The following is a 25,000-nucleotide window of genomic DNA, read 5'->3' on the forward strand; positions in this document are numbered from 1 at the left end:
ATCTTCAGTTGTAAAACACAAATTCATATTTTAACATAAACAGAACTCACATGTTTGGACAGATTAGTGCTTTTACAGTCCAGATCATACCTGCAACACAAGATGAGACAACCGGGTCTAAACCAGGACTAAACCAGGTCTAAAGGTGATTCACTGCTGTTCTATCAATGTTCAATGTTCTCTCTCGTGTGTTTCTCTCTCGTGTGTTTCTCTCGTGTGTTTCTCTCGTGTGTTTCTCTCTCGTGTGTTTCTCTCTCGTGTGTTTCTCTCTCGTGTGTTTCTCTCGTGTGTTTCTCTCTCGTGTGTTTCTCTCTCGTGTGTTTCTCTCTCGTGTGTTTCTCTCTCGTGTGTTTCTCTCTCGTGTGTTTCTCTCGTGTGTTTCTCTCGTGTGTTTCTCTCTCGTGTGTTTCTCTCGTGTGTTTCTCTCGTGTGTTTCTCTCTCGTGTGTTTCTCTCTCGTGTGTTTCTCTCTCGTGTGTTTCTCTCTCGTGTGTTTCTCTCGTGTGTTTCTCTCTCGTGTGTTTCTCTCGTGTGTTTCTCTCTCGTGTGTTTCTCTCTCGTGTGTTTCTCTCTCGTGTGTTTCTCTCGTGTGTTTCTCTCTCGTGTGTTTCTCTCTCGTGTGTTTCTCTCGTGTGTTTCTCTCTCGTGTGTTTCTCTCGTGTGTTTCTCTCTCGTGTGTTTCTCTCGTGTGTTTCTCTCTCGTGTGTTTCTCTCGTGTGTTTCTCTCTCGTGTGTTTCTCTCGTGTGTTTCTCTCTCGTGTGTTTCTCTCGTGTGTTTCTCTCGTGTGTTTCTCTCTCGTGTGTTTCTCTCGTGTGTTTCTCTCGTGTGTTTCTCTCGTGTGTTTCTCTCTCGTGTGTTTCTCTCGTGTGTTTCTCTCGTGTGTTTCTCTCTCGTGTGTTTCTCTCTCGTGTGTTTCTCTCTCGTGTGTTTCTCTCTCGTGTGTTTCTCTCTCGTGTGTTTCTCTCGTGTGTTTCTCTCGTGTGTTTCTCTCTCGTGTGTTTCTCTCGTGTGTTTCTCTCTCGTGTGTTTCTCTCTCGTGTGTTTCTCTCTCGTGTGTTTCTCTCGTGTGTTTCTCTCTCGTGTGTTTCTCTCTCGTGTGTTTCTCTCGTGTGTTTCTCTCTCGTGTGTTTCTCTCGTGTGTTTCTCTCTCGTGTGTTTCTCTCGTGTGTTTCTCTCTCGTGTGTTTCTCTCGTGTGTTTCTCTCTCGTGTGTTTCTCTCGTGTGTTTCTCTCTCGTGTGTTTCTCTCTCGTGTGTTTCTCTCTCGTGTGTTTCTCTCTCGTGTGTTTCTCTCGTGTGTTTCTCTCTCGTGTGTTTCTCTCTCGTGTGTTTCTCTCTCGTGTGTTTCTCTCGTGTGTTTCTCTCTCGTGTGTTTCTCTCTCGTGTGTTTCTCTCGTGTGTTTCTCTCTCGTGTGTTTCTCTCGTGTGTTTCTCTCTCGTGTGTTTCTCTCGTGTGTTTCTCTCTCGTGTGTTTCTCTCGTGTGTTTCTCTCTCGTGTGTTTCTCTCTCGTGTGTTTCTCTCGTGTGTTTCTCTCTCGTGTGTTTCTCTCTCGTGTGTTTCTCTCGTGTGTTTCTCTCGTGTGTTTCTCTCGTGTGTTTCTCTCGTGTGTTCTCTCTCGTGTGTTTCTCTCTCGTGTGTTTCTCTCGTGTGTTCTCTCTCGTGTGTTTCTCTCTCGTGTGTTTCTCTCGTGTGTTTCTCTCGTGTGTTTCTCTCGTTTGTTTCTCTCTCGTGTGTTTCTCTCTCGTGTGTTTCTCTCGTGTGTTTCTCTCTCGTGTGTTTCTCTCTCGTGTGTTTCTCTCGTGTGTTTCTCTCGTGTGTTTCTCTCGTGTGTTTCTCTCGTGTGTTTCTCTCTCGTGTGTTTCTCTCTCGTGTGTTTCTCTCGTGTGTTTCTCTCTCGTGTGTTTCTCTCTCGTGTGTTTCTCTCTCGTGTGTTTCTCTCGTGTGTTTCTCTCGTGTGTTTCTCTCTCGTGTGTTTCTCTCGTGTGTTTCTCTCGTGTGTTTCTCTCGTGTGTTTCTCTCGTGTGTTTCTCTCTCGTGTGTTTCTCTCGTGTGTTTCTCTCGTGTGTTTCTCTCGTGTGTTTCTCTCTCGTGTGTTTCTCTCTCGTGTGTTTCTCTCTCGTGTGTTTCTCTCTCGTGTGTTTCTCTCTCGTGTGTTTCTCTCGTGTGTTTCTCTCTCAGCAGCAGAATATTGTGTATTTGTGGAACATACATGTACAGAGTTTCTTTCGCTTCAGCGAGTCAAAAACATAAACGAAACGAACGCTCGGAAAACATTACATTATTTCTGCAAGAGCGAGTCCACAACATGCAAATGTATAAGCACAATAATGAGACCAGGACCAGGACTAAACCAGGACCAGGACTGAACCAGGACTAAACCAGGACCAGGACTAAACCAGGACTAAACCAGGACTAAACCAGGACCAGGACTGAACCAGGACTAAACCAGGACTAAACCAGGACCAGGACTAAACCAGGACTAAACCAGGACCAGGACTAAACCAGGACTAAACCAGGACCAGGACTGAACCAGGACTAAACCAGGACCAGGACTGAACCAGGACTAAACCAGGACCAGGACTAAACCAGGACTAAACCAGGACTAAACCAGGACTAAACCAGGACTAAACCAGGACCAGGACTGAACCAGGACTAAACCAGGACTAAACCAGGACCAGGACTGAACCAGGACTGAACCAGGACTAAACCAGGACCAGGACTGAACTAGGACTAAACCAGGACCAGGACTGAACCAGGACTAAACCAGGACTAAACCAGGACCAGGACTGAACCAGGACTAAACCAGGACTAAACCAGGACCAGGACTGAACCAGGACTAAACCAGGACTAAACCAGGACCAGGACTGAACTAGGACTAAACCAGGACCAGGACTGAACTAGGACTAAACCAGGACCAGGACTGAACCAGGACTAAACCAGGACTAAACCAGGACCAGGACTGAACTAGGACTAAACCAGGACCAGGACTGAACTAGGACTAAACCAGGACCAGGACTGAACCAGGACTAAACCAGGACTAAACCAGGACCAGGACTGAACCAGGACTAAACCAGGACTAAACCAGGACCAGGACTGAACCAGGACTAAACCAGGACTAAACCAGGACCAGGACTGAACCAGGACTAAACCAGGACTAAACCAGGACCAGGACTAAACCAGGACTAAACCAGGACCAGGACTAAACCAGGACTAAACCAGGACCAGGACTGAACCAGGACTAAACCAGGACCAGGACTGAACCAGGACTAAACCAGGACTAAACCAGGACCAGGACTGAACTAGGACTAAACCAGGACCAGGACTGAACTAGGACTAAACCAGGACCAGGACTGAACTAGGACTAAACCAGGACCAGGACTGAACCAGGACTAAACCAGGACTAAACCAGGACCAGGACTGAACTAGGACTAAACCAGGACCAGGACTGAACCAGGACTAAACCAGGACTAAACCAGGACCAGGACTGAACTAGGACTAAACCAGGACCAGGACTGAACCAGGACTAAACCAGGACTAAACCAGGACCAGGACTGAACCAGGACTAAACCAGGACTAAACCAGGACCAGGACTGAACCAGGACTAAACCAGGACTAAACCAGGACCAGGACTGAACCAGGACTAAACCAGGACTAAACCAGGACCAGGACTAAACCAGGACTAAACCAGGACCAGGACTAAACCAGGACTAAACCAGGACCAGGACTGAACCAGGACTAAACCAGGACCAGGACTGAACCAGGACTAAACCAGGACCAGGACTAAACCAGGACTAAACCAGGACTAAACCAGGACTAAACCAGGACTAAACCAGGACCAGGACTGAACCAGGACTAAACCAGGACTAAACCAGGACCAGGACTGAACCAGGACTGAACCAGGACTAAACCAGGACCAGGACTGAACTAGGACTAAACCAGGACCAGGACTGAACCAGGACTAAACCAGGACTAAACCAGGACCAGGACTGAACCAGGACTAAACCAGGACTAAACCAGGACCAGGACTGAACCAGGACTAAACCAGGACTAAACCAGGACCAGGACTGAACTAGGACTAAACCAGGACCAGGACTGAACTAGGACTAAACCAGGACCAGGACTGAACCAGGACTAAACCAGGACTAAACCAGGACCAGGACTGAACTAGGACTAAACCAGGACCAGGACTGAACCAGGACTAAACCAGGACTAAACCAGGACCAGGACTGAACCAGGACTAAACCAGGACTAAACCAGGACCAGGACTGAACTAGGACTAAACCAGGACCAGGACTGAACCAGGACTAAACCAGGACCAGGACTGAACCAGGACTAAACCAGGACCAGGACTAAACCAGGACTAAACCAGGACTAAACCAGGACCAGGACTGAACCAGGACTAAACCAGGACTAAACCAGGACCAGGACTGAACTAGGACTAAACCAGGACCAGGACTGAACCAGGACTAAACCAGGACTAAACCAGGACTAAACCAGGACCAGGACTAAACCAGGACTAAACCAGGACTAAACCAGGACCAAGACTAAACCAGGACTAAACCAGGACCAGGACTAAACCAGGACTAAACCAGGACAAACCAGGACTAAACCAGGACCAGGACTGAACCAGGACTAAACCAGGACTAAACCAGGACCAGGACTGAACCAGGACTAAACCAGGACTAAACCAGGACCAGGACTGAACCAGGACTAAACCAGGACCAGGAATAAACCAGGACTAAACCAGGACTAAACCAGGACCAGGACTGAACCAGGACTAAACCAGGACTAAACCAGGACCAGGACTGAACTAGGACTAAACCAGGACCAGGACTGAACCAGGACTAAACCAGGACTAAACCAGGACTAAACCAGGACCAGGACTAAACCAGGACTAAACCAGGACTAAACCAGGACCAAGACTAAACCAGGACTAAACCAGGACCAGGACTAAACCAGGACTAAACCAGGACTAAACCAGGACCAGGACTAAACCAGGACAAACCAGGACTAAACCAGGACCAGGACTAAACCAGGACTAAACCAGGTCTAAACCAGGACTAAACCAGGACCAGGACTAAACCAGGACTAAACCAGGACTAAACCAGGACTGAACTAGGACTAAACCAGGACCAGGACTAAACCAGAACCAGGACTGAACTAGGACTAAACCAGGACCAGGACTGAACCAGGACTAAACCAGGACTAAACCAGGACCAGGACTAAACCAGGACTAAACCAGGACTAAACCAGGACTAAACCAGGACCAGGACTAAACCAGGACTAAACCAGGACTAAACCAGGACTAAACCAGGACCAGGACTAAACCAGGACTAAACCAGGACTAAACCAGGACTAAACCAGGACCAGGACTAAACCAGGACTAAACCAGGACCAGGACTGAACTAGGACTAAACCAGGACTGGTTTGGACTTGGTTTAGTCCTGTTTTTCCTCGACTCTGTGTTATTTTTAGTCCTGGACTTTCACCTGTTTCTCATTAATTTTACAGGAGATTTCACTTTTTACATTTAAAATTAAAATGAGGGAAAATAGCGAGAGGAAAGAAACGGACCAACAACAACATCTACATCAGCTTCTGGATGTGAACCGGGTCTGTACCTGGACCTGGACCTGGACCTGGACCTGGACCTGGACCCGGGACTGGGACTGGGACTGGGTCTGGGTCAGGTCTGGTCAGGTCTGGTCTGGTCAGGTCTGGTCAGGTCTGGTCTGGTCTGGTCAGGTCTGGTCTGGTCTGGGTCTGGTCAGGTCTGGTCTGGTCTGGTCAGGTCTGGTCTGGTCTGGGTCTGGTCAGGTCTGGTCTGGTCTGGTCAGGTTAGGTCTGGTCAGGTCTGGTCAGGTCTGGTCTGGTCTGGGTCTGGTCAGGTCTGGTCTGGTCTGGTCAGGTTAGGTCTGGTCTGGTCAGGTCTGGTCAGGTCTGGTCTGGTCAGGTCTGGTCAGGTCTGGTCTGGTCTGGTCAGGTCTGGTCAGGTCTGGTCAGGTCTGGTCTGGTCAGGTCTGGTCAGGTCTGGTCTGGTCTGGTCTGGTCTGGTCAGGTCTGGTCTGGTCAGGTCTGGTCTGGTCAGGTCTGGTCTGGTCTGGTCAGGTCTGGTCTGGTCTGGTCAGGTCTGGTCTGGTCTGGTCAGGTCTGGTCAGGTCTGGTCTGGTCAGGTCTGGTCTGGTCAGGTCTGGTCTGGTCTGGTCAGGTCTGGTCAGGTCTGGTCTGGTCAGGTCTGGTCAGGTCTGGTCAGGTCTGGTCAGGTCTGGTCTGGTCAGGTCTGGTCAGGTCTGGTCTGGTCTGGTCTGGTCTGGTCAGGTCTGGTCTGGTCAGGTCTGGTCAGGTCTGGTCTGGTCTGGTCAGGTCTGGTCTGGTCTGGTCAGGTCTGGTCTGGTCTGGTCAGGTCAGGTCTGGTCTGGTCAGGTCTGGTCAGGTCTGGTCTGGTCAGGTCTGGTCTGGTCAGGTCTGGTCTGGTCTGGTCAGGTCTGGTCAGGTCTGGTCAGGTCTGGTCTGGTCTGGTCTGGTCAGGTCTGGTCAGGTCTGGTCAGGTCTGGTCTGGACTCACAGGTCAAAGCGCAGGTTCTGTCGTTCCTCAAAGAAATAATCCAGGATGAATTTGCGGACGAAGTCCGGGTTCAGAGTGTTGTCGATGACCTCAGAGCGAGCGAACTGCAACAAACACATACTGTAGTACACAGAGTACACATACTGTAGTACACAGAGTACACATACTGTAGTACACAGAGTACACATACTGTAGTACACAGAGTACACAGAGTACACATACTGTAGTACACAGAGTACACATACTGTAGTACACAGAGTACACATACTGTAGTACACAGAGTACACAGAGTACACATACTGTAGTACACAGAGTACACATACTGTAGTACACAGAGACATACTATAGTACACAGAGTACACATACTGTAGTACAGTACACAGAGTATATAACTGTAGTACAGTATTCATGTGTCTGAAGTGACTCTACTGTCCTCTGGAGGACATAAGTGACTCTACTGTCCTCTGGAGGACATAAGTGACTCTACTGTCCTCTGGAGGACATAAGTGACTCTACTGTCCTCTGGAGGACATAAGTGACTCTACTGTCCTCTGGAAGACATAAGTGACTCTACTGTCCTCTGGAGGACATAAGTGACTCTACTGTCCTCTGGAGGACATAAGTGACTCTACTGTCCTCTGGAAGACATAAGTGACTCTACTGTCCTCTGGAGGACATAAGTGACTCTACTGTCCTCTGGAGGACATAAGTGACTCTACTGTCCTCTGGAGGACATAAGCTGCATGTTCACTGTGGACGTGTCTCTTTTGCCACGCCCCTAAAGCCTCCGTCTGTCCAGAACTGTGTTCCTGTGGTCAGGAGGGTCAGTGGATTTACAGAGGTCACTCCAGACTGAGGAGCTGAATGCTAATGCTAGTGGCTATGCTAATAAACGTTAGCCCACTGCAGACAGTTTTAAGGAGGCTCATTTCCAACTGTCCAAGTGTTATATTATAGGATCAGACACAAAGAGGGCGTGACCGGGGCAGCCCAAAGACAGAGAGGTCATGTGACGTCTGCAACATGTGACCACAGAGAAGTCATGTGACCACAGAGAAGTCATGTGAGAGAAGTCATGTGACCACAGAGAAGTCATGTGACCACAGAGAAGTCATATGACCACAGAGAAGTCATATGACCACAGAGAAGTCATGTGACCACAGAGAAGTCATGTGAGAGAAGTCATGTGACCACAGAGAAGTCATGTGACCACAGAGAAGTCATGTGACCACAGAGAAGTCATGTGACCAGAGAAGTCATGTGACCACAGAGAAGTCATGTGACCACAGAGAAGTCATGTGAGAGAAGTCATGTGACCACAGAGAAGTCATGTGACCACAGAGAAGTCATATGACCACAGAGAAGTCATATGACCACAGAGAAGTCATGTGACCACAGAGAAGTCATGTGAGAGAAGTCATGTGACCACAGAGAAGTCATGTGACCACAGAGAAGTCATATGACCACAGAGAAGTCATATGACCACAGAGAAGTCATGTGACCACAGAGAAGTCATGTGACCACAGAGAAGTCATGTGACCACAGAGAAGTCATGTGAGAGAAGTCATGTGACCACAGAGAAGTCATGTGACCACAGAGAAGTCATGTGACCACAGAGAAGTCATATGACCACAGAGAAGTCATGTGACCACAGAGAAGTCATGTGACCACAGAGAAGTCATGTGACCACAGAGAAGTCATATGACCACAGAGAAGTCATGTGACCACAGAGAAGTCATGTGACCACAGAGAAGTCATGTGACCACAGAGAAGTCATGTGAGAGAAGTCATGTGACCACAGAGAAGTCATGTGACCACAGAGAAGTCATGTGACCACAGAGAAGTCATGTGACCACAGAGAAGTCATGTGAGAGAAGTCATGTGACCACAGAGAAGTCATGTGACCACAGAGAAGTCATGTGACCACAGAGAAGTCATGTGAGAGAAGTCATGTGACCACAGAGAAGTCATGTGACCACAGAGAAGTCATGTGAGAGAAGTCATGTGACCACAGAGAAGTCATGTGACCACAGAGAAGTCATGTGACCACAGAGAAGTCATGTGACCACAGAGAAGTCATGTGACCACAGAGAAGTCATATGACCACAGTGAAGTCATGTGACCACAGAGAAGTCATGTGACCACAGAGAAGTCATGTGAGAGAAGTCATGTGACCACAGAGAAGTCATATGACCACAGAGAAGTCATGTGACCACAGAGAAGTCATGTGACCACAGAGAAGTCATGTGACCACAGAGAAGTCATGTGACCACAGAGAAGTCATGTGAGAGAAGTCATGTGACCACAGAGAAGTCATGTGACCACAGAGAAGTCATGTGACCACAAAGAAGTCATATGACCACAGAGAAGTCATGTGACCACAGAGAAGTCATGTGACCACAGAGAAGTCATGTGACCACAGAGAAGTCATGTGAGAGAAGTCATGTGACCACAGAGAAGTCATGTGACCACAGAGAAGTCATGTGACCACAGAGAAGTCATGTGACCACAGAGAAGTCATATGACCACAGAGAAGTCATGTGACCACAGAGAAGTCATGTGACCACAGAGAAGTCATGTGACCACAGAGAAGTCATGTGAGAGAAGTCATGTGACCACAGAGAAGTCATGTGACCACAGAGAAGTCATATGACCACAGAGAAGTCATGTGACCACAGAGAAGTCATGTGACCACAGAGAAGTCATGTGAGAGAAGTCATGTGACCACAGAGAAGTCATGTGACCACAGAGAAGTCATATGACCACAGAGAAGTCATGTTACCACAGAGAAGTCATGTGACCACAGAGAAGTCATGTGACCACAGAGAAGTCATGTGAGAGAAGTCATGTGACCACAGAGAAGTCATGTGACCACAGAGAAGTCATATGACCACAGATAAGTCATGTGACCACAGAGAAGTCATGTGACCACAGAGAAGTCATGTGACCACAGAGAAGTCATGTGACCACAGAGAAGTCATGTGAGAGAAGTCATGTGACCACAGAGAGGTCATGTGACCACAGAGAAGTCATGTGACCACAGAGAAGTCATGTGACCACAGAGAAGTCATGTGACCACAGAGAAGTCATGTGACCACAGAGAAGTCATGTGAGAGAAGTCATGTGACCACAGAGAGGTCATGTGACCACAGAGAAGTCATGTGACCACAGAGAAGTCATATGACCACAGAGAAGTCATGTGACCACAGATAAGTCATGTGACCACAGAGAAGTCATGTGACCACAGAGAAGTCATGTGACCACAGAGAAGTCATGTGAGAGAAGTCATGTGACCACAGAGAAGTCATATGACCACAGAGAAGTCATGTGACCACAGAGAAGTCATGTGACCACAGAGAAGTCATGTGAGAGAAGTCATGTGACCACAGAGAAGTCATGTGACCACAGAGAAGTCATGTGACCACAGAGAAGTCATATGACCACAGAGAAGTCATGTGACCACAGAGAAGTCATGTGACCACAGAGAAGTCATGTGACCACAGAGAAGTCATGTGAGAGAAGTCATGTGACCACAGAGAAGTCATGTGACCACAGAGAAGTCATATGACCACAGAGAAGTCATGTGACCACAGAGAAGTCATGTGACCACAGAGAAGTCATGTGAGAGAAGTCATGTGACCACAGAGAAGTCATGTGACCACAGAGAAGTCATATGACCACAGAGAAGTCATGTTACCACAGAGAAGTCATGTGACCACAGAGAAGTCATGTGACCACAGAGAAGTCATGTGAGAGAAGTCATGTGACCACAGAGAAGTCATGTGACCACAGAGAAGTCATGTGACCACAGAGAAGTCATATGACCACAGAGAAGTCATGTGACCACAGAGAAGTCATGTGACCACAGAGAAGTCATGTGACCACAGAGAAGTCATGTGAGAGAAGTCATGTGACCACAGAGAGGTCATGTGACCACAGAGAAGTCATGTGACCACAGAGAAGTCATATGACCACAAAGAAGTCATGTGACCACAGAGAAGTCATGTGACCACAGAGAAGTCATGTGACCACAGAGAAGTCATGTGACCACAGAGAAGTCATGTGAGAGAAGTCATGTGACCACAGAGAGGTCATGTGACCACAGAGAAGTCATGTGACCACAGATAAGTCATATGACCACAGAGAAGTCATGTGACCACAGAGAAGTCATGTGACCACAGAGAAGTCATATGACCACAGAGAAGTCATGTGACCACAGAGAAGTCATGTGACCACAGAGAAGTCATGTGACCAGAGAAGTCATGTGACCACAGAGAAGTCATGTGAGAGAAGTCATGTGACCACAGAGAGGTCATGTGACCACAGAGAAGTCATGTGACCACAGAGAAGTCATATGACCACAGAGAAGTCATGTGACCACAGAGAAGTCATGTGACCACAGAGAAGTCATGTGACTCAGACACGTGGATGAGGATGATGTTTCTCACCTCTCTCCATTCTCTGTTGGCGATTCCCTGAGTGTAGAGAATACAGACTGAAAGAGAAGAAGACATTACATCTGATTAGACTAAAGCCTAATGTTTAGTTTAGTCCTGCTTTAGACCTGGTTTAGTCCTGGTTTAGACCTGGTTTAGTCTTGGTTTAGTCCTGGTTTAGACCTGGTTTAGTCCTGATTTAGACCTGGTTTAGTCCTGGTTTAGACCTGGTCTAGACCTGGTCTAGACCTGGTCTAGACCTGGTTTAGACCTGGTTTAGACCTGGTTTAATCCTGGTTTAGTCCTGGTTTAGACCTGCTTTAGACCTGGTTTAGTTCTGGTTTAATCCTGGTTTAGTCCTGGTTTAGTCCTGGTTTAGACCTGGTTTAGACCTGCTTTAGACCTGGTTTAGACCTGGTTTAGTCCTGGTTTAGTCCTGCTTTAGACCTGGTTTAGACCTGGTTTAGTCCTGGTTTAATCCTGGTTTAGACCTGGTTTAGTCCTGGTTTAGTCCTGGTTTAGTCCTGGTTTAGTCCTGGTTTAGACCTGGTCCAGGGCTCAGCTGGACTTGCTCTGAGATGAATCCACAAATAAACGCTTTGATTCAAACATGAACAAAGATCAAAGACTCAGGACAAATTAAGCTCCAGTCTGTGATAAACCAGGTCTAAACCAAGACTAAACCAGGACTAAACCAAGACTAAACCAGGACTAAACCAAGACTAAACCAGGACTAAACCAAGACTAAACCAGGTCTAAATCAGGTCAAAACCAGGTCTAAACCAGGAACAAACTAGGTCTAAACCAGGTCTAAATCAGGTCAAAACCAGGTCTAAACCAGGACTAAACCAAGACTAAACCAGGTCTAAACCAGGACTAAACCAAGACTAAACCAGGACTAAACCAGGATTAAACCAGGTCTAAATCAGGTCAAAACCAGGTCTAAACCAGGACTAAACCAAGACTAAACCAGGTCTAAACCAGGACTAAACCAAGACTAAACCAGGACTAAACCAGGATTAAACCAGGTCTAAATCAGGTCAAAACCAGGTCTAAACCAGGACTAAACCAAGACTAAACCAGAACTAAACCAGGTCAAAACCAGGTCTAAACCAGGATTAAACTGGGTCTAAACCAGGACTAAACCAAGACTAAACCAGGTCTAAACCAGGTCAAAACCAGGTCAAAACTAGGTCCAAACCAGGATTAAACTAGGTCTAAACCAGGACTAAAACAAGACTAAACCAGGACTAAACCAGGTCTAAACCAGGTCAAAACCAGGTCAAAACCAGGTCTAAACCAGGTCTAAACCAGGTCAAAACCAGGTCTAAACCAGGTCTAAACCAGGTCTAGACCAGGTCTAAACCAGGACTAAACCAGGTCTAAATCAGGACTAAACCAGGTCTAAACCAGGACTAAACCAAGACTAAACCAGGTCTAAAACAGGTCTAAACAAGGTCTAAATCAGGACTAAACCAGGTCTAAACCAGGTCAAAACCAGGTCCAAACCAGGTCTAAACCAGGTCTAAACCAGGATTAAACCAGGACTAAACCAGGTCTAAACCAGTTCTAAACCAGGACTAAACCAGGTCTAAATCAGGACTAAACCAGGTCTAAACCAGGTCAAAACCAGGTCAAAACCAGGTCTAAACCAGGTCTAAACCAGGTCTAGACCAGGTCTAAACCAGGACTAAACCAGGTCTAAATCAGGACTAAACCAGGTCTAAACCAGGACTAAACCAAGACTAAACCAGGTCTAAAACAGGTCTAAACAAGGTCTAAATCAGGACTAAACCAGGTCTAAACCAGGTCAAAACCAGGTCCAAACCAGGTCTAAACCAGGTCTAAACCAGGATTAAACCAGGACTAAACCAGGTCTAAACCAGGTCTAAACCAGGACTAAACCAGGTCTAAATCAGGACTAAACCAGGTCTAAACCAGGACTAAACCAGGACTAAACCAGGTCTAAACCAGGTCTAAACCAGGACTAAACCAGGTCTAAACCAGGTCTAAACCAAACCAGGTAAAAACCAGGTCTAAACCAGGTCTAAACCAGGACTAAACAAGGACTAAACCAGGTCTAGACCAGGACTAAACCAGGACTAAACCAGGACTAAACCAGGTCTAAACCAGGTCTAAACCAGGTCTAAACCAGGACTAAACCAGGTCTAAACCAGGTCTAAACCAGGACTAAACCAAGACTAAACCAGGTCTAAACCAGGATTAAACTAGGTCTAAACCAGGACTAAACCAGGACTAAACCAGGTCTAAATCAGGACTAAACCAGGTCTAAACCAGGTCTAAACCAGGTCTAGACCAGGATTAAACCAGGAGTAAACCAGGTCTAAACCAGGTCTAAACCAGGTCTAAATCAGGACTAAACCAGGTCTAAACCAGGTCTAAACCAGGTCTAGACCAGGATTAAACCAGGAGTAAACCAGGTCTAAACCAGGTCTAAACCAGGTCTAAACCAGGACTAAACCAGGTCTAAACCAGGTCTAAACCAGGTCTAGACCAGGATTAAACGAGGTCTAAACCAGGTCTGAATCAGGTCTAAACCAGGACTAAACCAGGTCTAAACCAGGACAAACCAGGATTAAACCAGGTCAAAACCAGGTCTAAACCAGGACTAAACCAAGACTAAACCAGGTCTAAACCAGGATTAAACCAGGACTAAACCAGGTCTAAACCAGTTCTAAACCAGGTCTAAACCAGGACTAAACCAGATCTAAACCAGGACTAAACCAGGTCTAAACCAGGTCTAAACCAGGACTAAACCAGGTCTAAACCAGGTCTAAACCAGGACTGAACCAGGTCTAAACCAGGTCTAAACCAGGTCTAGACCAGGATTAAACCAGGAGTAAACCAGGTCTAAACCAGGTCTAAACCAGGACTAAACCAGGTCTAAATCAGGACTAAACCAGGTCTAAACCAGGACTAAACCAGGACTAAACCAGGTCTAAACCAGGTCTAAACCACGACTAAACCAGGTCTAAACCAGGTCTAAACCAGGTCTAAACCAAACCAGGTGAAAACCAGGTCCAAACCAGGACTAAACCAGGACTAAACCAGGTCTAAACCAGGTCTAAACCAGGACTAAACCAGGACCAAACCAGGTTTAAATCAGGACTAAACCAGGTCTAAACCAGGACTAAACCAGGACTAAACCAGGTCTAAACCAGGTCTAAACCAGGACTAAACCAGGACTAAACCAGGTCTAAACCAGGTCTAAACCAGGTCTAAACCAGGACTAAACCAGGTCTAAACCAGGACTAAACCAGGTCTAAACCAGGTCTAAACCAGGTCTAGACCAGGATTAAACCAGGAGTAAACCAGGTCTAAACCAGGTCTAAACCAGGACTAAACCAGGACTAAACCAGGTCTAAACCAGGTCTAAACCAGGTCTAGACCAGGATTAAACCAGGTCTAAATCAGGACTAAACCAGGTCTAAACCAGGACTAAACCAGGACTAAACCAGGTCTAAACCAGGTCTAAACCAGGACTAAACCAGGACTAAACCAGGTCTAAACCAGGTCTAAACCAGGTCTAAACCAGGACTAAACCAGGTCTAAACCAGGACTAAACCAGGTCTAAACCAGGTCTAAACCAGGTCTAGACCAGGATTAAACCAGGACTAAACCAGGACTAAACCAGGTCTAAACCAGGTCTAAACCAGGACTAAACCAGGTCTAAATCAGGACTAAACCAGGTCTAAACCAGGTCTAAACCAGGACTAAACCAGGACTAAACCAGGTCTAAACCAGGTCTAAACCACTACTAAACCAGGTCTAAACCAGGTCTAAACCAAACCAGGTGAAAACCAGGTCCAAACCAGGACTAAACCAGGACTAAACAAGGACTAAACCAGATCTAAACCAGGTCTAAACCAGGTCTAAACCAGGTCTAAACCAGGACTAAACCAGGACTAAACCAGGTCTAAACCAGGTCTAAACCAGGTCTAAACCAGGACTAAACCAGGACTAAACCAGGTCTAAACCAGGTCTAAACCAAGACTAAACCAGGATTAAACCAGGTCAAAACCAGGTCTAAACCAGGACTAAACCAGGACTAAACCAAGACTAAACCAGGACTAAACCAAGACTAAACCAGGACTAAACCAAGACTAAACCAGGTCTAAATCAGGTCAAAACCAGGTCTAAACCAGGAACAAACTAGGTCTAAACCAGGTCTAAATCAGGTCAAAACCAGGTCTAAACCAGGACTAAACCAAGACTAAACCAGGTCTAAACCAGGACTAAACCAAGACTAAACCAGGACTAAACCAGGATTAAACCAGGTCTAAATCAGGTCAAAACCAGGTCTAAACCAGGACTAAACCAAGACTAAACCAGAACTAAACCAGGTCAAAACCAGGTCTAAACCAGGATTAAACTGGGTCTAAACCAGGACTAAACCAAGACTAAACCAGGTCTAAACCAGGTCAAAACCAGGTCAAAACTAGGTCTAAACCAGGATTAAACTAGGTCTAAACCAGGACTAAAACAAGACTAAACCAGGACTAAACCAGGTCTAAACCAGGTCAAAACCAGGTCAAAACCAGGTCTAAACCAGGTCTAAACCAGGTCTAGACCAGGTCTAAACCAGGACTAAACCAGGTCTAAATCAGGACTAAACCAGGTCTAAACCAGGACTAAACCAAGACTAAACCAGGTCTAAAACAGGTCTAAACAAGGTCTAAATCAGGACTAAACCAGGTCTAAACCAGGTCAAAACCAGGTCCAAACCAGGTCTAAACCAGGTCTAAACCAGGATTAAACCAGGACTAAACCAGGTCTAAACCAGGTCTAAACCAGGACTAAACCAGGTCTAAATCAGGACTAAACCAGGTCTAAACCAGGACTAAACCAGGACTAAACCAGGTCTAAACCAGGTCAAAACCAGGTCAAAACCAGGTCTAAACCAGGTCAAAACCAGGTCTAGACCAGGTCTAAACCAGGACTAAACCAGGTCTAAATCAGGACTAAACCAGGTCTAAACCAGGACTAAACCAAGACTAAACCAGGTCTAAAACAGGTCTAAACAAGGTCTAAATCAGGACTAAACCAGGTCTAAACCAGGTCAAAACCAGGTCCAAACCAGGTCTAAACCAGGTCTAAACCAGGTCTAAACCAGGACTAAACCAGGTCTAAATCAGGACTAAACCAGGTCTAAACCAGGTCTAAACCAGGACTAAACCAGGTCTAAACCAGGTCTAAACCAGGATTAAACCAGGACTAAACCAGGTCTAAACCAGGTCTAAACCAGGACTAAACAAGGACTAAACCAGGTCTAGACCAGGACTAAACCAGGACTAAACCAGGACTAAACCAGGTCTAAACCAGGTCTAAACCAGGTCTAAACCAGGACTAAACCAGGTCTAAACCAGGTCTAAACCAGGACTAAACCAAGACTAAACCAGGTCTAAACCAGGATTAAACTAGGTCTAAACCAGGACTAAACCAGGACTAAACCAGGTCTAAACCAGGTCTAAATCAGGACTAAACCAGGTCTAAACCAGGTCTAAACCAGGTCTAGACCAGGATTAAACCAGGAGTAAACCAGGTCTAAACCAGGTCTAAACCAGGTCTAAACCAGGACTAAACCAGGTCTAAACCAGGTCTAAACCAGGTCTAGACCAGGATTAAACGAGGTCTAAACCAGGTCTGAATCAGGACTAAACTAGGTCTAAACCAGGACTAAACCAGGACTAAACCAGGTCTAAACCAGGTCTAAACCAGGACTAAACCAGGTCTCAACCAGGACAAACCAGGATTAAACCAGGTCAAAACCAGGATTAAACCAAGACTAAACCAGGTCTAAACCAGGATTAAACCAGGACTAAACCAGGTCTAAACCAGTTCTAAACCAGGTCTAAACCAGGACTAAACCAGATCTAAACCAGGACTAAACCAGGTCTAAACCAGGTCTAAACCAGGACTAAACCAGGTCTAAACCAGGTCTAAACCAGGACTGAACCAGGTCTAAACCAGGACTAAACCAGGTCTAGACCAGGATTAAACCAGGAGTAAACCAGGTCTAAACCAGGTCTAAACCAGGACTAAACCAGGTCTAAATCAGGACTAAACCAGGTCTAAACCAGGACTAAACCAGGACTAAACCAGGTCTAAACCAGGTCTAAACCACGACTAAACCAGGTCTAAACCAGGTCTAAACCAGGTCTAAACCAAACCAGGTGAAAACCAGGTCCAAACCAGGACTAAACCAGGACTAAACCAGGTCTAAACCAGGTCTAAACCAGGAAAAAACCAGGACCAAACCAGGTTTAAATCAGGACTAAACCAGGTCTAAACCAGGACTAAACCAGGACTAAACCAGGTCTAAACCAGGTCTAAACCAGGACTAAACCAGGACTAAACCAGGTCTAAACCAGGTCTAAACCAGGTCTAAACCAGGACTAAACCAGGTCTAAACCAGGACTAAACCAGGTCTAAACCAGGTCTAAACCAGGTCTAGACCAGGATTAAACCAGGAGTAAACCAGGTCTAAACCAGGTCTAAACCAGGACTAAACCAGGTCTAAATCAGGACTAAACCAGGTCTAAACCAGGTCTAAACCAGGACTAAACCAGGACTAAACCAGGTCTAAACCAGGTCCAAACCAGGACTAAACCAGGACTAAACCAGGTCTAAACCAGGTCTAAACCAGGACTAAACCAGGACCAAACCAGGTTTAAATCAGGACTAAACCAGGTCTAAACCAGGACTAAACCAGGACTAAACCAGGTCTAAACCAGGTCTAAACCAGGACTAAACCAGGACTAAACCAGGTCTAAACCAGGTCTAAACCAGGTCTAAACCAGGACTAAACCAGGTCTAAACCAGGACTAAACCAGGTCTAAACCAGGTCTAAACCAGGTCTAGACCAGGATTAAACCAGGAGTAAACCAGGTCTAAACCAGGTCTAAACCAGGACTAAACCAGGTCTAAACCAGGACTAAACCAGGTCTAAACCAGGTCTAAACCAGGTCTAGACCAGGATTAAACCAGGAGTAAACCAGGTCTAAACCAGGTCTAAACCAGGACTAAACCAAGACTAAACCAGGTCTAAACTGGGTCAAAACCAGGTCTAAACCAGGACTAAACCAAGACTAAACCAGGTCTAAACCAGGTCTAAACCAGGTCTAAACCAGGTCCAAACCAGGTCTAAACCAGGACTAAACCAAGACTAAACCAGGTCCAAACCAGGTCTAAACCAGGTCAAAACCAGGTCTAAACCAGGTCTAAACCAGGTCTAGACCAGGTCTAGACCAGGTCTAAACCAGGACTAAACCAGGTCCAAACCAGGTCTAAACCAGGTCAAAACCAGGTCCAAACCAGGATTAAACCAGGACTAAACCAGGTCTAAACCAGGTCTAGACCAGGATTAAACCAGGAGTAAACCAGGTCTAAACCAGGTCTAAACCAGGTCTAAACCAGGACTAAACCAGGTCTAAACCAGGTCTAAACCAGGTCTAGACCAGGATTAAACGAGGTCTAAACCAGGTCTGAATCAGGACTAAACTAGGTCTAAACCAGGACTAAACCAGGACTAAACCAGGTCTAAACCAGGTCTAAACCAGGACTAAACCAGGTCTCAACCAGGACAAACCAGGATTAAACCAGGTCAAAACCAGGTCTAAACCAGGACTAAACCAAGACTAAACCAGGTCTAAACCAGGATTAAACCAGGACTAAACCAGGTCTAAACCAGTTCTAAACCAGGTCTAAACCAGGACTAAACCAGATCTAAACCAGGACTAAACCAGGTCTAAACCAGGTCTAAACCAGGACTAAACCAGGTCTAAACCAGGTCTAAACCAGGACTGAACCAGGTCTAAACCAGGTCTAAACCAGGTCTAAACCAGGTCTAAACCAGGTCTAAACCAGGACTAAACCAGGTCTAAATCAGGACTAAACCAGGTCTAAACCAGGACTAAACCAGGACTAAACCAGGTCTAAACCAGGTCTAAACCACGACTAAACCAGGTCTAAACCAGGTCTAAACCAGGTCTAAACCAAACCAGGTGAAAACCAGGTCCAAACCAGGACTAAACCAGGACTAAACCAGGTCTAAACCAGGTCTAAACCAGGAAAAAACCAGGACCAAACCAGGTTTAAATCAGGACTAAACCAGGTCTAAACCAGGACTAAACCAGGACTAAACCAGGTCTAAACCAGGTCTAAACCAGGACTAAACCAGGACTAAACCAGGTCTAAACCAGGTCTAAACCAGGTCTAAACCAGGACTAAACCAGGTCTAAACCAGGACTAAACCAGGTCTAAACCAGGTCTAAACCAGGTCTAGACCAGGATTAAACCAGGAGTAAACCAGGTCTAAACCAGGTCTAAACCAGGACTAAACCAGGTCTAAATCAGGACTAAACCAGGTCTAAACCAGGTCTAAACCAGGACTAAACCAGGACTAAACCAGGTCTAAACCAGGTCCAAACCAGGACTAAACCAGGACTAAACCAGGTCTAAACCAGGTCTAAACCAGGACTAAACCAGGACCAAACCAGGTTTAAATCAGGACTAAACCAGGTCTAAACCAGGACTAAACCAGGACTAAACCAGGTCTAAACCAGGTCTAAACCAGGACTAAACCAGGACTAAACCAGGTCTAAACCAGGTCTAAACCAGGTCTAAACCAGGACTAAACCAGGTCTAAACCAGGACTAAACCAGGTCTAAACCAGGTCTAAACCAGGTCTAGACCAGGATTAAACCAGGAGTAAACCAGGTCTAAACCAGGTCTAAACCAGGACTAAACCAGGACTAAACCAGGACTAAACCAGGACTAAACAAGGACTAAACCAGATCTAAACCAGGTCTAAACCAGGTCTAAACCAGGTCTAAACCAGGACTAAACCAGGACTAAACCAGGTCTAAACCAGGTCTAAACCAGGTCTAAACCAGGACTAAACCAGATCTAAACCAGGACTAAACCAGGTCTAAACCAGGTCTAAACCAGGTCTAAACCAGGACTAAACCAGGACTAAACCAGGTCTAAACCAGGTCTAAACCAAGACTAAACCAGGATTAAACCAGGTCAAAACCAGGTCTAAACCAGGACTAAACCAAGACTTAACCAGGACTAAACCAGGATTAAACTAGGTCTAAACCAGGACTAAACCAGGTCAAAACCAGGTCTAATCCAGGACCAAAACAGGACTAAACCAGGTCTAAACCAGGTCTAAACCAGGACTAAACCAGGACTAAATCAGGTCAAGACCAGACCAGGTCTAAACCAAGACTAAACCAGGTCTAAACCAGGACTAAACCAAGACTAAACCAGGTCTAAACCGGGTCAAAACCAGGTCTAAACCAGGACTAAACCAGGTCCAAACCAGGTCTAAACCAGGACTAAACCAAGACTAAACCAGGTCTAAACCAGGTCTAAACCAGGACTAAACCAAGACTAAACCAGGTCTAAACCAGGATTAAACTAGGTCTAAACCAGGACTAAACCAGGATTAAACCAGGACTAAACCAGGTCTAAACCAGGTCTAAACCAGGATTAAACCAGGTCTAAATACGGTCAAAACCAGGACTAAACCAAGACTAAACCAGGTCTAAACCAGGTCAAAACCAGGTCTAAACCAGGACTAAACCAAGACTAAACCAGGTCTAAACTGGGTCAAAACCAGGTCTAAACCAGGACTAAACCAAGACTAAACCAGGTCTAAACCAGGTCTAAACCAGGTCTAAACCAGGTCCAAACCAGGTCTAAACCAGGACTAAACCAAGACTAAACCAGGTCCAAACCAGGTCTAAACCAGGTCAAAACCAGGTCTAAACCAGGTCTAAACCAGGTCTAGACCAGGTCTAGACCAGGTCTAAACCAGGACTAAACCAGGTCCAAACCAGGTCTAAACCAGGTCAAAACCAGGTCCAAACCAGGATTAAACCAGGACTAAACCAGGTCTAAACCAGGTCTAAACCAGGACTAAACCAGGTCTAAACCAGGTCTAAACCAGGACTAAACCAGGTCTAAACCAGGTCTAAACCAGGTCAAAACCAGATCCAAACCAGGATTAAACCAGGACTAAACCAGGTCTAAACCAGGTCTAAACCAGGACTAAACCAGGTCTAAACCAGGTCTAAACCAGGACTAAACCAGGTCTAAACCAGGACTAAACCAGGTCTAAACCAGGACTAAACCAGGACTAAACCAGGTCTAAACCAGGTCTAAACCAGGACTAAACCAGGTCTAAACCAGGTCTAAACCAGGACTAAACCAGGTCTAAACCAGGACTAAACCAAGACTAAACCAGGTCTAAACCAGGTCTAAACCAGGTCAAAACCAGGTCCAAACCAGGATTAAACCAGGACTAAACCAGGTCTAAACCAGGTCTAAACCAGGACTAAACCAGGTCTAAACCAGGTCTAAACCAGGACTAAACCAGGTCTAAACCAGGACTAAACCAGGTCTAAACCAGGACTAAACCAGGACTAAACCAGGTCTAAACCAGGTCTAAACCAGGACTAAACCAGGTCTAAACCAGGTCTAAACCAGGACTAAACCAGGTCTAAACCAGGACTAAACCAGGTCTAAACCAGGTCTAGACCAGGATTAAACCAGGAGTAAACCAGGTCCAAACCAGGTCTAAACCAGGTCTAAACCAGGACTAAACCAGGTCTAAACCAGGTCTAAACCAGGTCTAAACCAGGTCTAAACCAGGACTAAACCAGGACTAAACCAGGACTAAACCAGGTCTAAACCAGGTCTAAACCAGGTCTAAACCAGGTCTAAACCAAGACTAAACCAGGGCTAAACCAGGTCTAAACCAGGTCTAAACCAGGACTAAACCAGGTCTAAACCAGGTCTAAACCAGGACTAAACCAGGACTAAACCAGGTCTAAACCAGGTCTAAACCAGGTCTAAACCAGTTCTAAACCAAGACTAAACCAGGTCTAAACCAGGATTAAACCAGGATTAAACCAGGTCAAAACCAGGACTAAACCAGGACTAAACCAGGTCAAAACCAGGTCTAAACCAGGACTAAACCAAGACTAAACCAGGTCTAAACCAGGACTAAACCAGGTCTAAACCAGGACTAAACCAGGACTAAACCAGGACTAAACCAGGTCTAAACCAGGTCTAAACCAGGTCAAAACAAGGACTAAACCAGGTCCAAACCAGGTCTAAACCAGGACTAAACCAGGTCTAAACCAGGACTAAACCAAGACTAAACCAGGTCTAAACCAGGTCAAAACCAGGTCTAAACCAGGTCTAAACCAGGTCTAAACCAGGTCTAAACCAGGTCTAAACCAGGTCCAAACCAGGTCTAAACCAGGACTAAACCAAGACTAAACCAGGACTAAACCAAGACTAAACCAGGTCTAAACCAGGTCAAAACCAGGTCTAAACCAGTTCTAAACCAGGTCTAAACCAGGTCTAAACCAGGATTAAACCAGGACTAAACCAGGTCTAAATCAGGACTAAACCAGGTCTAAACCAGGTCTAAACCAGGTCCAAACCAGGTCTAAACCAGGACTAAACCAGGTCTAAACCAGGTCTAAACCAGGTCTAAACCAGGTCTAAATCAGGACTAAACCAGGTCTAAACCAGGTCTAAACCAGGTCCAAATCAGGTCTAAACCAGGTCTAAACCAGGACTAAACCAGGACTAAACCAGGTTTAAATCAGGACTAAACCAGTTCTAAACCAGGACTAAACCAGGTCTAAACCAGGTCTAAACCAGGTCTAGACCAGGTCTAAACCAGGACTAAACCAGGTTTAAATCAGGACTAAACCAGGTCTAAACCAGGTCTAAACCAGGTCTAAACCAGGTCAAAACCAGGTCTAAACCAGGTCTAAATCAGGATTAAACCAGGACTAAACCAGGTCTAAATCAGGACTAAACCAGGTCTAAACCAGGTCTAAACCAGGTCCAAACCAGGTCTAAACCAGGTCTAACCAGGACTAAACCAGGACTAAACCAGGTCTAAACCAGGTCTAAACCAGGTCTAAACCAGGTCTAAACCAGGTCCAAACCAGGTCTAAACCAGTTCTAAACCAGGACTAAACCAGGTCTAAACCAGGTCTAGACCAGGTCTAGACCAGGTCTAAACCAGGACTAAACCAGGTCTAAACCAGGTCTAAACCAGGTCTAAACCAGGTCTAAACCAGGACTAAACCAGGACTAAACCAGGTCTAGACCAGGTCTAGACCAGGTCTAAACCAGGACTAAACCAGATCTAAACCAGGTCTAGACCAGGTCTAAACCAGGACTAAACCAGGTCTAAACCAGGTCTAAACCAGGTCTAAACCAGGACTAAACCAGGACTAAATCAGGACTAAACCAGGTCTAAACCAGGACCAAACCAGGTCTAAACCAGGTCTAAACCAGGACTAAACCAGGTCTAAACCAGGATAAACATTGATCTAAAGTTAAACAGTTGTAAATATTCAAAATCTAAATGTACGAAATGAGAAAAGAGAAGTTTGGACTGAAACAAATGAATCAAAACAAATGAACAGTAACGAAATTACAGTTTAATCTGGACTTTACTCAACACGCCACAGGAAACTAGAACGTCCTCAAGAGACCTTCATCTGGAGCTAATGAAGCCTTCATCTGGAGCTAATGAAGCCTTCATCTGGAGCTAATGAAGCCTTCATCTGGAGCTAATGAAGCCTTCATCTGGAGCTAATGAAGCCTTCATCTGGAGCTAATGAAGCCTTCATCTGGAGCTAATGAAGCCTTCATCTGGAGCTAATGAAGCCTTCATCTGGAGCTAATGAAGCCTCATGTTCACAGCCTTTAATTTATCAATTCATGGAAAAATAATCCCAACATTAATTGAGCAGTAAAGCTAACGACTCAAGCTATCGACTCAAGCTAACGACTCAAGCTATCGAATCAAACTAACGACCCAAGATATCGACTCAAGCTAACGACTCAAGCTATCGAATCAAGCTAACGACCCAAGCTAACGACTCAAGCTATCGACTCAAGCTAACGACTCAAGCTATCGAATCAAGCTAACGACCCAAGATATTGACTCAAGCTATCGACTCAAGCTATCGACTCAAGCTAATGACTCAAGCTAATGACTCAAGCTAACGACTCAAGCTATCGACTCAACCTATCGAATCAAGCTAACGACTCAAGCTATCGACTCAAGCTATTGACTCAAGCTAATGACTCAAGCTAATGACTCAAGCTAACGACTCAAGCTATCGACTCAACCTATCGAATCAAGCTAACGACTCAACCTATCGAATCAAGCTAACGACTCAAGCTATCGACTCAAGCTATTGACTCAAGCTAATGACTCAAGCTAATGACTCAAGCTAACGACTCAAGCTATCGACTCAACCTATCGAATCAAGCTAACGACTCAACCTATCGAATCAAGCTAACGACTCAAGCTATCGACTCAACCTATCGAATCAAGCTAACGACTCAACCTATCGAATCAAGCTAACGACTCAAGCTATCGACTCAAGCTATTGACTCAAGCTAATGACTCAAGCTAATGACTCAAGCTAACGACTCAAGCTATCGAATCAAGCTAACGACTCAAGCTATCGACTCAAGCTATTGACTCAAGCTAATGACTCAAGCTAATGACTCAAGCTAACGACTCAAGCTATCGACTCAACCTATCGAATCAAGCTAACGACTCAAGCTATCGACTCAACCTATCGAATCAAGCTAACGACTCAACCTATCGAATCAAGCTAACGACTCAACCTATCGAATCAAGCTAACGACTCAAGCTATCGACTCAAGCTATCGACTCCTGGTCCTAGTCTTGGTTCAAACTCACTTGGGTCAGATTTGGAGAAAGTGTCTCTGTCCAGAAGATTTCTGAAAAACAAGAATAAATAATCAGACAAATGTAACAAACGCGACTTCAGCTTTTTAAAAATAATTTTATTTATTTTTATTCCTCGTTTCTATTTTACTTTTACTTTAACTCAATATTTCTATTTAGAAAATGGCTCTGGCCAAACCCCAATAAAAGAGGCGACCAAGCACAGCCTTGTCTT

The 25,000-nt window shown here is 45.8% G+C and overlaps 1 protein-coding gene across 1 annotated transcript in view; it reads right to left on the bottom strand.

Moving 5' to 3' along the window:
- Positions 1-50: 50 nt before the first annotated feature.
- LOC140369888 (copine-8-like) overlaps positions 51-25,000 on the bottom strand; it is a gene marked incomplete at its 3' end in the record, with an annotated part of 27,522 nt that continues 2,572 nt past the window's right edge. The window contains exons 2-5 of the mRNA XM_072456985.1: positions 24,778-24,818; positions 11,013-11,059; positions 6,565-6,668; positions 51-90 (exon numbers count right to left, since the gene is read on the bottom strand). Of these exons, the coding sequence (XP_072313086.1) occupies positions 51-90; positions 6,565-6,668; positions 11,013-11,059; positions 24,778-24,818 (232 nt within the window). The remainder of the gene's footprint in view (positions 91-6,564; positions 6,669-11,012; positions 11,060-24,777; positions 24,819-25,000) is intronic.

This window comes from Eucyclogobius newberryi, unplaced genomic scaffold, assembly GCF_026437365.1.
Source record: "Eucyclogobius newberryi isolate DKJ021-1_F unplaced genomic scaffold, fEucNew1.0.hap1 SCAF_203, whole genome shotgun sequence".
NCBI lineage: Eukaryota > Metazoa > Chordata > Actinopteri > Gobiiformes > Gobiidae > Eucyclogobius > Eucyclogobius newberryi.